The 15,944-nt window shown below is 42.5% G+C and overlaps 1 protein-coding gene across 40 annotated transcripts in view; it reads right to left on the minus strand.

Moving 5' to 3' along the window:
- CDKL3 (cyclin dependent kinase like 3) overlaps positions 1 to 15,929 on the minus strand; it is a 137,812-nt gene extending 121,883 nt beyond the window's left edge. For 14 of the 40 annotated variants that reach the window (XR_010157004.1, XR_010157007.1, XM_016953838.4 and 11 more), the window contains exons 1-3: positions 11,817 to 12,001; positions 11,201 to 11,386; positions 4,738 to 4,932 (exon numbers count right to left, since the gene is read on the minus strand). Coding sequence is in view for 29 of the 40 variants with exons in the window: in XM_016953838.4 (XP_016809327.1) it covers positions 4,738 to 4,932; positions 11,201 to 11,365 (360 nt within the window). In the remaining 11 variants the exon portion in view is untranslated. Of the gene's footprint in view, positions 1 to 4,737; positions 4,933 to 11,200; positions 11,387 to 11,816; positions 12,012 to 15,822 lie in introns of those variants that run through there. The other 26 variants (XR_010157005.1, XR_008548081.2, XM_054684601.2 and 23 more) reach the window with 7 other exon arrangements.
- Positions 15,930 to 15,944: the final 15 nt, after the last annotated feature.

Genomic DNA, 15,944 nt, shown 5'->3' on the forward strand with positions numbered 1-15,944 from the left:
TGGGAGGCGGAGGTTGCAGTGAGCTAAGATCACGCCAATACACTCCAGCCTGAGCGACGGAGCAAGACTCTGTCTCGGAAAAAAAAAACAAAAAAACAAAAAAAAAACAGATACAGTTCTTTACCATCACAGAACTCACAGTCAGTTGTAAGAGAAACACCTTACTTCATATAATCACACAAATATAAAATAACACAAGTGCTACAAAGGAAAGGAACATAGCATTATAACTTGAATGGAGACATCCCTGGGGAAAATTCCACTTTTACTAAGATCTGAGGGATGAGCAGAAGTAAACTAGGAAAGAGTGGAAGAAAGATAAATCCAGGAAGATAGACTAGTATGTGCAAAGGTATTGTGTTAAGAGGAAGTATGGTAAGAAAGGTATTTATTGAAAAGTTATATCGCAATTCTGAGATGATTTAAGATGAACTTTGATTATAAATTTCTTTTATAAACAGCAATTAAAGTTTTGATAATCTTTCTCTGTCATTTTCCTCTTCTAATCCCCTAATTCCATTTAACAAATGTATTATGCATGCATATACACACGTGTATACATATCCATAAATATATGTTATCTGACTGCTTCCCAAACACAATAACACTTTTCTCATTCTGCGGTATTTCCTAAGCACAGGCCTTAAGAATTAAAGCTAAGCCGCTCCATACTAAGCTGCTGTGGAGACATGGCATGGTAGAAAGGAAAGAGTATGGACTGTGGAAGGAATCTAGTCCCCTCTTCCATCACTCATTAACTGTATTACAGCAGTCTCCAACCTTTTTGGCACCAGGAACTGGTTTTATGGAAGACAGTTTTTCTACGGACCAGGCTGGGGGATGGTTTCAGGATGCTTCAAGTGCATTACATTTATAGTGCACTTTACTTCTATTATTGTTACATTATACTATACAATGAAATCATTATACAACTTACCATAATGTAGAATCAGTGGGAGCCCTGAGCTTGTTTTCCTGCAACCAGATGGTCCTAACTGGGGGTTATGAGAGACAGTGACAGATTATCAGGCATTAGATTCTCACAAGGAATGCACAACCTAGATCCCTTGCATGCACAGTTCAGAGTAGGGTTCGCACTCCTATAAGAATTTAATGCCTCCACTGATCTGACAGGAGGCAGAGCTCAGGTGGTAATGCGAGCAATGCAAAGTGGCTGTAAATACAGATGAAGCTTTGCCTGCTCGCCCACCACTCATCTACTGTGTGGCCTGATTCCTAACGGGCCACAGAATGGTATTGGTTGTGGCCCAGGGGTTGGGGACCCCTCCTGTATGGCATTGGGAAATTCACTTATTAACCTGTGAATTTGTTTATTTGGTTACTATTTAAAAACTCTCATTGGTGGCTCATGCCTGTAATCCCAGCACTTTGGAGCCCAAGGCAGGTAGATCAGTTGAGGTCAGCATTTCAAGACCAAACTTAGTCAGCCTGGCTAACGTGGTGAAACCCCGACTCTACTAAAAATACAAAAATTAGGTGGGTGTGGTCGTGGGCACCTATAATCCCAGCTACTCAGGAGGCTGAGGCAGGAAAATTGCTTGAACCTGGGAGGTGGAGGTTGCAGTGAACCAAGATCATGCCACTGCACTCCAGCCTGAGTGACAGAGTGAAACTCCATCTCAAAAATAAATAAATAAAATAAAAATAAAATAAAAACTCTTATCTCACAATCAAATGGTTAGTTTTGTTTTTACATCAAAAGCATTTAGCTCCACGTGGATGAGGGCAACAGCGGGCCATCCTTGGGAATATCGTATTACTGGTATTTAGTCAGAAATTATCCTATTGACTTTCTTGCCCATCCTATGCTGTACTACTATATCGTTTGTGCCACGAAACTTAGCACTTCATCATCTACACTTTTATACTTATTGTACCACCTGTCTAAGCCTATTTTCTCAACTATAGTCTTTGAAGGCAAAATATCTACTTATTTTGTATCCCCAATATTATTTAGTATGGGTCTATCCAAACACACTGATTATTGTTTTAAGAAAATGTAGGCCGGGCGCGGTGGCTCACGCCTGTAATCCCAGCACTTTGGGAGGCTAAGGTGGGCGGATCACGAGGTCAGGAGTTTGATATCAGCCTGACCAACATGGTGAAACCCCGTCTCTACTAAAAATACAAAAATTAGCCGGGCATGATGGCACGCACCTGTAAACCCAGTTACTTGGGAGGCTGAGGCAGGAGAATCGCTTGAACCCAGGAGGAGGAGGCTGCAGTGAGATCACGCCATTGCACTCCAGCCTGGGCTACAGAGCAAGACTCTGTCTCAAAATAAAATAAAATAAAAATACAAAAATTAGCCGGGCCTGGTGGCAGGAGCCTGTAATCCCAGCTACTCAGAAGGGTGAAGCAGGAAGAATCGCTTGAACCCAGAAGGCGGAAGTTGCAGTGAGCCGAGATCCTGCCATTGTACTCCAGCCTGGGTGACAGAGAGAGACTCTGTCTCAAAAAAAAATACTGTAATAACCTCTGACTTCACCCTTTGTTTTTATCCCTCTCATATCTAATTACTTTCCAAGTCCTGTGATTTTCCTTTTGAAATATTTCCATCCTATCCCTCGGCCATCCTTCCTCTTCTTCCCATTGCTACTTAGTCCAAACTGTTACCACCCACACATCTAGATTGTCACAACAGCTACCTGTCTGATCTCTCTGGGTCTCTATCTACTCATATCTTCTACTCATGTTAAAATAAAATTAGATTTTGTTTTCATCCAGTCACAGCAATGCTCAAGAACCTTCAATGGGCTGGGTGTGGTGGCATGTGCCTGTAGTCCTAGCAACTTGGGAGGCTGAGGCAGGAGGATCACTTGAGCCCAGAAGTTGGAGGCTGCAGTGAGCTATGATCATGCTACTGCACTCCCATCTGGGCAACAAAGCAAGATCCTGTCTCAAGAAAAACAAAAATAAAAAAACAACAAAATCTTCAGTAGTTTCCCAGGATCCTCAGGAAAGAGTCCACCCTCCTGTGGGTAAATTTCAAGGTTCTGGAAAATCTCTCCCCTGTGAACCTGTGTAATCTTATCTTCCTCTATCTGTTGTTCCCTGTAACCTGACTTAACAGCACTCTCTGAAGTCCCCTGCTCTGGTCTACTTCTATTTTCACAATGGTACCCCACCTGAATGCATTTTCTCCTCTACTCCAACAAAATCCTAGCTACAGTTCAAAATTCTACTTTCTTTAGTTTTACCTCATCTTGGAAGTCTTCTACTGTCAGTTTAGCCCAGACTGAGATCTCCTTTTATCCAAGAAACATTTTTAGAGTCTAATATAGACAAGGCTCTAAACAGATACAAAGATAACACCACTATTCTTGACTCCCTACCAGCTTTCTTTTCTTTTCCTTTTTTTCTTTTCTTTCCTTAACACAACTATTAATATTCCTCACTCCAAACCAGCTTGCTATATTTATTTATTTATTTATTTTATTTACTTACTTACAGAATCTTGCTCTGTCAACCAGGATGCAGTGGTGCAATCATAGCTTACTGCAGCCTTGACCTCCCAGGCTCAAACAATCCTCCCACCTCGGCCTCACAAGTAGCCGGGAGTACAGGATTGTGCACGATGTCTGATGCCCAGCTAATTTATTTTTTATTTTTAGTAGAGACAAGGTCTTGCTATGTTGCCCAGGCTGGGCTTGAACTTTTGAGCTCAAGTGATCCTCCTGCCTCAGCCTCTCAAAATGCTGAGATTAGAGGTGTGAGCTACTATAGCCAGCCTACCAGCACTATCTACTGAGCACTTAAAATGTGCCTGACACAGTTTAAATGCTTTATACCTAGTACCTAATTTGATCTTTTAAAAAATCTGTGCCAGGTGCAGTAGCTCACACCTGTAATCCAGCATTTTGGGAGGCTGAGGCGGGCAAATCACTTGAGCCCAGGAGTTTGAGACCAGCCTGGGTAACATGGGAAAACCCCATCTCTACAAAATATTGGCCAGGTGTGGTGGTTGATTGAGGAGGAGCACCGTCATCTCGGACAAACACCGAGATGTTTCAAGGAAAGGCAGGAGAATTGCTTGAACCCAGGAGGCAGAGGTTGCAGTGAGCCAAGATCATGCCATTGTACTCCAGCCTGGGCAACGAGAGCAAAACTCCATCTCAAAAACCAACCAACCAAACAAACAAAAAACCTGCTGAGCTAAACACTTACAAGCCAATGCTAAAGTCAACACTAAACATCAGAATAGCTGTGATCTTTCCTCTTCCTTGATTTTTCATAGGTTAAATGACAAGGCCTCAAACCGCTCCGCCACTTTATATCTCCTTTCTTCCCCTAAAGGCATCCACAATTTACTTACTATTCCCCCCGCCTTTTTTTTTTGTGAGGCGGAGTCTTGCTAAACCTCCCTTTATATGAGCAACTCTCCATTAAGCCACAGACCTGACTTTCAATGTTTTAATATACTTTCTCTAATAATAGTGCTCCAGCTGACTATTGATTCTACTAAACAAAATTACTGATACTGCCTTTACCATCCCATACTTGGTCTGCCTTATAGTTGGAATTACTGAGTGCTCAATATTTTTTGGTTCTGCAACTAAAAGATAGTGCCCCCTATTCCCTATCCCCATTTTCAGGATGTCTATTATTATTGTATAGAAAAAGAATGTTAGCCACCTTCATAAAAATAAAACAATGTATAAGGAGCACTTATGATTCATATTCATCCTACAAATTGGCTTATTCTGAAGCACTTACATTATTACTGTGAAGATAGTCAATTGCTCGAAGGATCTGGAAGAGGTATTTTCTAAGTCGCTTACTCTCTAGTCCATGACAATAATGTTGTAACTCATCTAATACTGTGTGGTCAATAAATTCAAATACCAAATGAATTTTCTTTTTCTGTCTAAAAACTTCAATCAGATTGACCAGGTTTTCGTGATGAAATTGCTATTGACAAAAGAAACAACACAAATTTTTAATTATTTCAAGCCTAACAATTTGTACATATAACGTGTAAATTTTGTAAAGAAACAGTCATATTCTTAGCTTTGTTCCATGCATTTCTTTTTTCTTTTTTTTGAGATGGAGTCTTGCTCTGTTGCCAGGCTGGAGTGCAGTGGCACAATCTTGGCTCAGTGCAACCTCCACCACCCTATTTCAATCAATCCTCCTGCCTCAGCCTCCTGAACAGCTGGGATTACAAGCGTGCACCACCATGCCCAGCTCATTTTTGTACTTTTAGTAGAAACAGGGTTTCACCATGTTGGCCAGGCTGGTCTTGAACTCCTGACCTCAGGTGATCCTCCTGCCTCAGCCTCCCCAACTCCTGGAATTGTAGGTGTGCACCATCATGCCCAGCCTATGTTCCATGCATTTCAACTGAAATTTCTCAACCAATGTGCTTCCATTCCTATTTTAAGAAAATGTAATCCATTTTATAATCAATATTTATAGGACAAAGTGAGATATATTACTTTATCTCAAGTTGGCATTTGGTTGCTTATTAAAATAATTTAATGTACTATAACTTAGTATTCTGTTGAAAGATATCCTGCTATTTTTAAACTTGGTTTGTGGTTAAATTTAACACCCAAAATTTAAAAGGCCCTTATGTTTTCAAATGAGCATGGATTTCAACACGATTAAGTATGTGATCTGAATTTATATAAATTAATTATTCTCTAATTTTAATCCTAAACTCTAGAAAGTAAACCATAAGTTCTAGGGAGCATCATAAATTCATTAGACTATAACAAAAGAACACCAAAATATATGCAAAATCTTCAGATATGTGAACTACCAATTTATAACCACAGAAACTTTACATAAATATGTAATTATTTGTGGGTGAACGTTTGCTCGTTGTCTGTACTCTTCTATTAAACAATTAACCACCTTTTTAGACTGGCAACAATTATTGCTAAAATAATTTTAAAATGTAAATGATGCCCATGTATCAGCTTAGGAAACAAATGAGATTTAATATTGTATGCTACTTATTCTATTTTTCATCACACTGACTTAATTATAATCAATTCTGAAATATTTAACCATTTTGTTCAAACTATCAAGAATATGTGTTCAATTAGCTAAAAATGAAGGGTTTTTTTTGTGTTTTTTTTTTAAGAGAACGAATCTTGCTATATTGCCAGGCTGGTCTCAAACTCCTGGCCTCAAGTGATCTTCCTGCCTTGGCCTCCCAAGTTGCTAGGACTACAGGCATGAGCCACTGTTCCTAGCTCTAGAAAACTATACCTTTATGAAAATATATTTGCCTTCATTCCAATAACACAGTGTCAATTTTTCTACTTCTCTGTAACTAACGAAGAGACTAAAGTCCTTAAAACATGACTAGAGAAAAACATCCAAAATATAACACCAGATTCCTTTCCCTTTTGCTCCAAATTTCCCTGGTTGGCAAGATGCCACAGTGCTGCAGCAATAGCATACTGACAGCAGTGAAAAGAATTGACTGTTGGCTGGGCATGGTGGTGCACGCCTATAATCCCAGCATTTTGGGAGGCTGAGGCGGGCAAATCACATGAGGTCAGGAGTTCGAGACCAGCCTGGTCAACATGGTGAAACACCATCTCTACTAAAAACACAAAAATTAGCCCAGCGTGGTGGTGGGCACCTGTAATCCCAGCTACTAGAGAGATTAAGAGAGGAGAATCGCTTAAACCCAGGAGGTAGAGGTTGCAGTGAGCCGAGATTGTGCCATCGCACTCCAGCCGGGGTGACAAGAGTGAAACTCCGTCTCAAGGAATTGACTGCTTTTGGACACTACCATATTAATCCTCTACTTAAGGAAAATTACTGGTTTCCTGTCCAGTCTTTATTTTAAAGGCAAAAGCAGTGAAAGTAGGGAAGGGGTAATATGAATAAGCATTGTAGAAGATCCATTCAGGGATGAGGAATTAGGTACAGTATTTACTCAGATAAACCATGAAATGAAATCCCTAGAAATGCTCTAGTACCCCTCTTCAAGTTGTTTAATTTTTTCTCCATTACTAGACAACTTTTCTACAGATATTCTCACTAATTACTCTAACTGTAATTTATTTAATGAAATTCTAGCTTAAAAATTTAGTTTGGGTCGGGCCGGTGGCTCACTTCTATAATCCCAGCACTTTGGGAGGCCAAGGCAGGCAGATCACCTGAGGTCGGGAGTTCAAGATCAGCCTGACCAACATGGAGAAACCCTGTCTCTACTAAAAATACAAAATTAGCCTGGCATGATAGTCCATGCCTGTAATCCTAGCTACTCAGGAGGCTGAGGCAGGAGAATCACTTGAACCCGGGAGGCCGAGGTTGTGGTGAGCTGAGATTGTGCCATTACACTGCAGCCTGGGCAACAAGAGTGAAACTCTGTCTAAAAAAAAAAAAAAAAAGTAATTTGAATTAAGTAATTATGACAAGTTTTTTAGACTAAGAATATTAACTAGTCCAAGAAATCTCTCTAGTGGAATTAGATTACATCAAATTTAAAATCCTATAAAAAGCCAGTGAGTGCCAGGTGCAGTGGCTCACACCTGTAATCTCAGTACTTTGGGAGGCTGAGGTGGGCAGATCACATGAAGCCAGGAGTTCTAAATCAGCCTGGGCAACATGGTGAAACCCCGTCTCTACTAAAAATACAAAAATTAGCTGGGCGTGGTCGTACGTGCCTGTAATCCCAGCTACTTGGAGGCTGAGGCATGAGAATTGCTTGAACCTGGGAGGCAGAGGTTGCAGTGAGCCAGGATCGTGCCACTGCACTCCAGCCTGGGCGACAGACAGAGTAAGACTGTCTCAGAACAATAACAACAACAATAACAAAAAGCCAATGAGAATAGTTAGGGTATCTCAAAATTATCTGCATAACAGTTGTTACAGTAAAACACATATTCAAGTTCATCTCTGTATTGTCACATACTGGTTATTTTCCAAAATGATTAAATAGAAAAAAAATAATCAGTTTAAGTGCAACAGTTGAAGAAAGAGCAAGAGATACTGCCTTGGGGGAAAAAAATCTCCTAATCAGATTTTCATTCACAGTACACAATTGCCTTATTTATAGTATTATGTTTTAGGTCATGAGGACAGGAACTGATATCTTTCACAAAATCATAACATCTTTACTGACTCACTTTTCATTGTCTAGAAATAGAGCTGTTCTATTTATTTATTTATTTATTTGAGATGGAGTCTCGCTCTGCTGCCCAGGCTGGAGTGCAGTGGCGTGGTCTCGGCTCACTGAAACCTCCGCCTCCCGGGTTCAAGTGATTCTCCTGCCTCAGCCTCTTGTGTAGCTGGGATTACAGGCCCCTGCCACCATGGCCGGCTATTTTTTTTTTTTTTTGAGACAGAGTCTCACTCTGTCGCCCAGACTGGAGTGCAGTGGCGCAATCTCAGCTCACTGCAACCTCCTCCTCCTGGGTTCAAGCAATTCTCCTACCTCAGCCTCCCAAGTAGCTGGGACTACAGGCACACACTGCCATGCCTGGCTAATTTTTTGTATTTTAGTAGAGACAGGGTTTCACCATGTTGCCCAGGCTGGTCTCGAACTCCTGAGCTCAGGCAATCCGCCCGCCTCGGCCTCCCAAAGTGCTAGGATTACTGGCGTGAACCACCGCGCCCAGCGTAGAGCCATTCTAATAATCCACAGATGCCTAATATATTTCCTCAAATTAGGCCAGGCACAGTGGCTCATGCCTGTAATCCTAGCTCTTTCACAGGTCCAAGACAGGAAGATCGCTTAAGCCCAGATGACGGAGGCTGCAGTGAGCTATGATCATGCCACCGCGCTGCAGCCTGGGCAACAGGGAGACTCCATTTCTTTAAAAAAAAAAAAAAAAAAGAGAAAGAGAAAGAAGGCAAATTGATCCATCATATCTCATATAGACTTACAAAGAAAGAAGAAAATATTTTTGTATCAGATAAAGCAAACAAGAACATCTGCTGCATATGAAACAGCTATACTATATCGTCAAGATAATAAACCTTAAAGGATGTAAATAGATTCCAATAAATAGAATACATACATATTTAAATATTTTTAAAATCATTAATTTTCTACCCCAACCCTAAGGAATGTTAATGCTCCTTTCTCCACACTCCTCAGTTGTTTCTCCTGGGGTGAACTGTCACACCTACATAGGATTCTATCTTCTTCCCTGATCTCTCCTGATATTGTTCCTCATTTCTAAAAGCCTACTGGTCATCTTTACTTAAATGTACTCCTGTCACCTCAAATTCAACATTTCCAAAATTGAAGTAGTTCCCAAACCATGTCTCTTTCAAGTCTTTCGTATTTCTATCAATTGTATCAATCACTGAACCTCAGAGACCTTTGACTCCTTCTATAGTCTTCTACACTCTTTCATGTCTTTTTTTTTTTTTAGACAAGGTGTTGCTCTGTTGCCCAGGCTGGAGTGCAATAGTGTGATCTCGGCTCACTGCAACCTCCTCCTCTTGGGTTCAAGCAATTCTTCTGCCTCAGCCTCCCGAGTAGCTGGGATTACAGGCATGCACTACCATCCCCGGCTAATTTTTGTATTTTTAGTAGAGATGGGGGTTTCACTATATTGGCCAGGCTGGTCTCGAACTCCTGACCTCAGGTGATCTGCCTGCCTCAGCCTCCCAAAGTGCTGAGATTACAGGCGTGAGCCACAGCGCCCTTTTTTTTTTTTCTTTTTTTGAGATGGAGTCTCACTCTGACGCCCAGGCTAGAGTGCAGTGGCGTGATCTCGGCTCACTGCAACCTCCACCTTCTGGGTTTGAGCGATTGTCGTGCCTCAGCCTCCTAAGTAGCTGGGATTACAGGGGCGCGACACTATGCCTGGCTAATTTTTTTTTTTTTTTTCCTTTTCTTTTGAGACGGAGTCTTGCGCTGTCGCCCAGGCTGGAGTGCAGTGGCGCTATCTCGGCTCACTGCAAGCTCCGCCTCCCGGGTTCACGCCATTCTCCTGCCTCAGCCTCCGCAGTAGCTGGGACCACAAGCGCCCGCCACCTCGCCCGGCTAATTTTTTGTATTTTTTAGTAAAGACGGGGTTTCACCGCGTTAGCCAGGATGGTCTCGATCTCCTGACCTCGTGATCCACCCGCCTCGGCCTCCCAAAGCGCTGGGAGCGTGAGCCACCGCACCCGGCCTTAATTTTTTTTGTTTAATTTTTAGTAGAGACGGGGTTTCACTATGTTGTCCAGGACGGTCTTGAACCCCTGACCTCAGGTGATCCACCCGCCTCGGCCTCTCAAAGTGCTGGGATTACAAGCGTGAGCCACCGCACCCGGCCTCATGTCTTTTTTTGTTTGTTTTTTACAATACAGCATGTTCTAACTTTACTTTTCATTCACATTGCTGCCTTTTAGCAAGGGTCCTCAGACATTTTCCAAAATTCCTTAATTGAACTCCTAACAGACCTATTTTTACTCTTAGTCCTCCAATCTATTCTGCACAATAGTGGTAGATTAAAATTTACATTTCTTTACACTCAATTCAAAACCTTCACGACTTTCCACCTCTTACAAAATCAAGTTTTGACTCCTTAGCCTAAAAGACTTTAAAATCTACCTCCAATTTACTGTTCTAATATACCTCTTTCCAATTCTGCTCAGAAAACTCTACAGGCACATGTCTTTGCTCTTTGTCCTTTCCACTTTGCCCTTTATCCTTTGTCCTTCTTTAGTCTCTTTTGAGTTTATGTTGTTCCTCTAACCTAGAGCACAACAGTTTCTCCCTCTTATCTAAACCCTCCACATCCTTCAAAGCCAAATTCATGTCCCATTTCCTCAAAAAAACTTTCCCTACCAGGGAAAGGACTTTGTGTTGATTCCTTGGCATTTATTATGAGCCACTTTTTATTCAGTATGATTTTCATATACTCTCCTTTCTGATTAAATTATAGAAGTCTTTAAGGGCAGGAACTATCTTTTACCTCCTTATAGTCTCAGTACCTAGCACCATGCCTTGCACATAGCAGAAATTTTTATTAAGTATTATACTTGAATATTTCTGAATAATTATTAAACAATATTGGTGTAGCTTTTGTTACATACCCCAAAACACATATATCTTGTATCACTATAAAATTACAAAATGTAGATAAGATAGAGTATTACACTTGTTTCTACATAATATGAATCAGTACATGTGTGAACTAAAATATTTTATGCAATTTTTTATTCCATAACAATTTTTCTTTTGACTTAGATGATTAAGGCAAAAGAAGCAAACCTTTAGAAACTTTATTTCTCTCATCGCAATTTTGTTGACAGATTGTTCTGGTTTCTCATAAAATATCTTAATGGCCACTATCTGCCCAGTATTCTTATGTTTACATTTCATGACTGTTCCGTAACTTCCCTCTCCCACTTTTCCAAGGGTTTCATACATCTCCATTTTCAAGCTGGGCTTTTACTACTTTATAGAAATAAAGAAAGAAAATGGAAAATGTTAAACGTTTATACTTTTATTTATTAAAACTAAATAATGCATATCCACAATAAACCCACAGTCTCAAATACAGAGACATTAAAAAAAAAAAGGAATCTTTTCCACTGAGCCTTTTTGTCTTTGGGAACTAAAGACAGCTTGAGTAAGGTGTCCTTCTGAGGCTCCACCTCTCACCAGAACTCAGGGGTACTCCTGCTGTCTCGGTCATGCCCATCAACACTGAGACTACCACACTATAAGTCACCATCCATCAAGCATGGGGTCCCTACACTTCCTGTCATGTTCCTGTCAATAATAGGTTCCCGCACTACTGCAGTCGCCCACTTATCAGGCCCAAGGTCCTAAAAAAAGCCTGGTCTCGCCCGCAACTCAAACCAGACGTCTTAGGATGCCGGACCGGCGTCACGCCCCACGTCCCGCTGTTGACTTTATCCAAACAGCCGCCGCCGCCTCAGCCCATTCTGTGGTCCCGCTGGTCTGGCTCTGCGTAGTTCCAGTGGAGCCACCGAACACTGATACTACTTTGTTGCTCAGCCCCGCAAGGAACCGGCCACTTGCTACCATGGAAACGCCGGCGGAGTTGCTGCGTTCTAGCCCTCGTGCGCAAGACCGGAACATGGGCAGGGTCCCGACCCGGAAGGGGAAGTGGGAAGAAACGGAAACCTACTCTGGGTAGGCGCAAGGTGGAAGACTGCTGTGCTTGGGAATGGGGGAGGGGAGTACAGATTGCTGTCGCAGCTGAGCCTCCTCACAAGGTTGCTTTTGAATGTGGATAGGGAGGATCCGCATCTTTTTTTTTTTTTTTTTTGAGATAGTCTAGCTCTGTCGCCCAGGCTGGACTGCAGTGTCGCCGATCTCGGCTCACTGCAATCTCCTCCTTCCAGGTTTAAGTGATTTTCCTGCCTCAGCCTCCCGAGTAGCTGGGATTACAGGCGTGTGCCACCACGCCCGGATAATTTTGTATTTTTAGTAGAGACGGGGTTTCTACCATGTTGGCCAGGCTGGTCTCGAACTCCTGACCTCAGGTGATCCGCCCGCCTCAGGCTTCCAAAGTGCTGGGATTACAGGCGTAAGCCACCGCCCCCGGTCAAGATGGTTCTTAAATCAAAAACTTTTCTTGAACACTTGCCATATGCCTTTTAATTTTTTCCAACTGCTAGTAATGTTTTTTAAAGAAAAAAAACCTCCCTCACCACGTGTCAAACTCTAGGAAAGCAAGTAATTCGAAGAGTTCCACCATATACGAAATGATGTACAAGAGCACGGAAATAAAGAGGCCAGTGTCTAACTGCTTAAGTAGACATAGAGTTCAACTGGAATGACAGTCCCTAATGAATAACCACCATATCACTAGACCAAGTGCCAAGGGAGTGCTTTCTTTATTGAATAGGGCTTTCTTTGCTTTCTTCTATAAAATGAGTTAAATGTAAAAAAGCGAAATCTCGCTATGCTTCCGCTAAATAAGAGGAAAGGCATTATTTAATAAATCTAGTCTGGTGGGTCCCACCCAGCATGCATATTTAAATCACACCTGGAGAGCTTTTAGAAAGCATCCCAACCCCCACCTCCACACCCCTGCCCCAATGCCAGAGCACCTGATTTAATTGGGATAGCGTAAATAAATTAGTATTTTTGAAGCTTCTCAAGTTTTTTCTATGCTGCTAGGGTTTATATTGAGAGAAAGGAGAAGTGGTCATCGTTTTCATTGATCACCTAAAATATTCAGAATTGTCTTTTCTTTGAAGGTTATTCGGACGGGCGCAGTGGCTAACGCCTGTAATCCCAGCACTTTGGGACGCCCAGGCGGGCGGATCAAGAGGTCAGGAGATCGAGACCATCCTGGCTAACACGGTGAAACCCCATTTCTACTAAAAAATAGAAAAAATTAGCTGGGCGTGGTGGCGGGCGCCTGTAGTCCCAGCTACTCGGGAGGCTGAGGCAGGAGAATGGCGTGAATCCGGGAGGCAGAGCTTGCAGTGAGCAGAGATCGCACCACTACACTCCAGCCTGGGTGGCAGAGCGAGACTTCATCTCAAAAAAAAAAAAAAAAAGTTATTCAACCACAATATAAAATACCTTCTATAAATAAGAATGTCATAGTAAATCTTATAGTGGGCTCAAACTTGGTGTAAGCATATTATTTGTTGTGGGCTAAATATTTGCAAGGAGGCTGCGCACAGTGGCTCACACCTGTAATCCCAGGGAGGCCAAGGTGGGCAGATCACTTGAGCCCAGGAGTTCCAGACCAGCCTGGGCAAGAGGGCAAAACTCCATCTCTACAAAAAATTAGCCGGGCATGGTGGTGCACACCTGTGGTCCCAGCTACTTGGGCGTCTGAAGGAGAATTACTGGAGCCCAGAAGGTCAAGGCTGCAGTGAGCCCTGTTCACACCACTGCACTCCAACCTGGGTGACAGAGCAAGACTCTGTCTCAAAAAATAAAAAAATTTGCCCAGGACAAAGATGAACCAAACTGAGTCCCTGCCCTCAATGAACTCATAATCCAGAGCTACAGAACTGATAACAGCATACAGTTAATAGCTTTAAAATTATTCCTTCTACAAGTAGGTTATGGCAGGCCTGGTTAACAAGGACAGCCAGTGATTCTTGCTAATACACAGCTGTAAGACTTTATGATGCACATTCACTGAATCAGTTAAAAGTGTTATATCATTTTGGAAAATAACAAACTGTTTCCAAAACAATTATAAATCCCTGTAGTCACTGAATTCCTTACCTCTATTGCCTCCAGTTCCCATCTTCAGGACTTCGTTGGTGGGTCAGGAGGACTCTGAGCACTTTTGTATCCATTCTTCAGCTCAACAGGGAAAGAGGGGGTAGGAGGAGGACCTCAGCATTGCCCTAATCTTGCCCATAGTTCCATGGAACCAGAAAGGGTTAACTTTTCCCACTTTCCTTGTACCTCCCTTTCTTCAAACCCTGAATTCTGTCTCTGCTTTCAGTGACTGCCTTGACTGATAAATTACAAGGGTTTTTTTGGTTGTTGCGGGATTTTTTTGAGGCAGGGTCTCAGTGGCATGATGATGGCTCACTGCAGCTTCAACTTCCTCGTCTCAAGCGATTCTTCTGCCTCAGCCTCCTGAGTTGCTGGGACTATTGGTGTGCGCCACCATGCCTGGCTAATTTTACTTTTTGTAGAGACAGGATCTCCTATGTTGCCCAGGCTGGTCTTCAACTCCTGGCCTCCCAAAGTATTAGGATTACAGGCATGAGCTAATGCCCCAGCTCATGAGGGATATTTTTAAGATACAGTTTCTCTTTACCATTTTTCTCCATGTAACCCTACCTGTGTGTCTTCCTCCTTTGCTATTGGAAGGGTTAGGACTGCAATGGCAGAAAGGCAAAAAAATTAAGAATATTCAGCTTTTAATTTAAAAAACACATTGCGAATGTCTAACAGGACCTACCAAGAGTTAGGCCTGGCTAACCTGATCACCAAGGCAGTCACTGGAAGCAGAGAGGGAATTCAGGGTTTGAAGAAAGAGGTACAAGGAAAGTCGGAAAAGTTAACTCTGCTTCCATGGAACCAGGGGCAAGGCTGAGGCAATGCTAAGGTCCTCATTCCACCCTCCCTTTACCTGTTGAACTGAACAGTTCCCCAAATGGATACAAAAGTACTCAGAGTCCTTAGTATAACAAAGTCCTGAAGGTAGGAATTGGAAGCAATAGAGGGAAGGACAGTGACCACAGAAAATATTCAAGGTCTGTGGGAGGTCGACACCTCTGAACCCCCTGGTGGTGGGGGACCCTTCTGGCCCATTTGCACCTTTCTTGCTAGTGTAGAAAACCTGAAGTTATCTCAGGCTAGATAGATAACCCTCACTCATGTCTGCCGGAGCTCTCCCCCAGAATATGAATCATATTTGTAGGTTTCTTTGACAACCAACCACTCATTGATATGCTTGGAAGACTGCACCCCCACATTCCTTAAAAATACAATGGTACTCCCCCACCATAGGCAAGTCCCCGGACTCTGACACATATCTTCAATTGAAAGCAGACCCAGAAAGGAAAAACTGCATAATACACCATCCTTTAATATTTGCCCAGAATTTCCAATACTAGAAACCCCACTGCAAAGCAGAAAGACTATCTGGTAGCTTCAAGGAACCATTTCAGGAGATTGTTGTGTGGGCCTCAGTATTCAAGGCTGCCTTATAAGATCGTGCGATCCTCTCACTCTTCTTGCCCCAAGTACCAGAGTTGATAAGCCACTGAACCAACCAGAGGGGAATTATTTTTGGTCCCGGTTTAAAGAAAACAAAACAAGCTGTTGATTCTGCCATGACCTCTTGGGTAATGTTGTCTCTATACCTGTGATAAACAGAAAACTAATAATAAAAGTTTATCCCGCCCTCACCCTCTTAAACCCGCTGCACAGACCTGGCTGAAACTCACATCCAGGCGAGGCGCTCACGTGACCCGCTCTAAACGCGTCATAGGGACACGTGGTTCTAGATACTTCTCCCCCTCCCACTCAGGGGTGGATTGTTGACAAGGCCGCG

The sequence above is a fragment of the Pan troglodytes genome, chromosome 4 (genome assembly GCF_028858775.2).
Source record: "Pan troglodytes isolate AG18354 chromosome 4, NHGRI_mPanTro3-v2.0_pri, whole genome shotgun sequence".
In the NCBI taxonomy this organism is placed as follows: Eukaryota; Metazoa; Chordata; class Mammalia; order Primates; family Hominidae; genus Pan; species Pan troglodytes.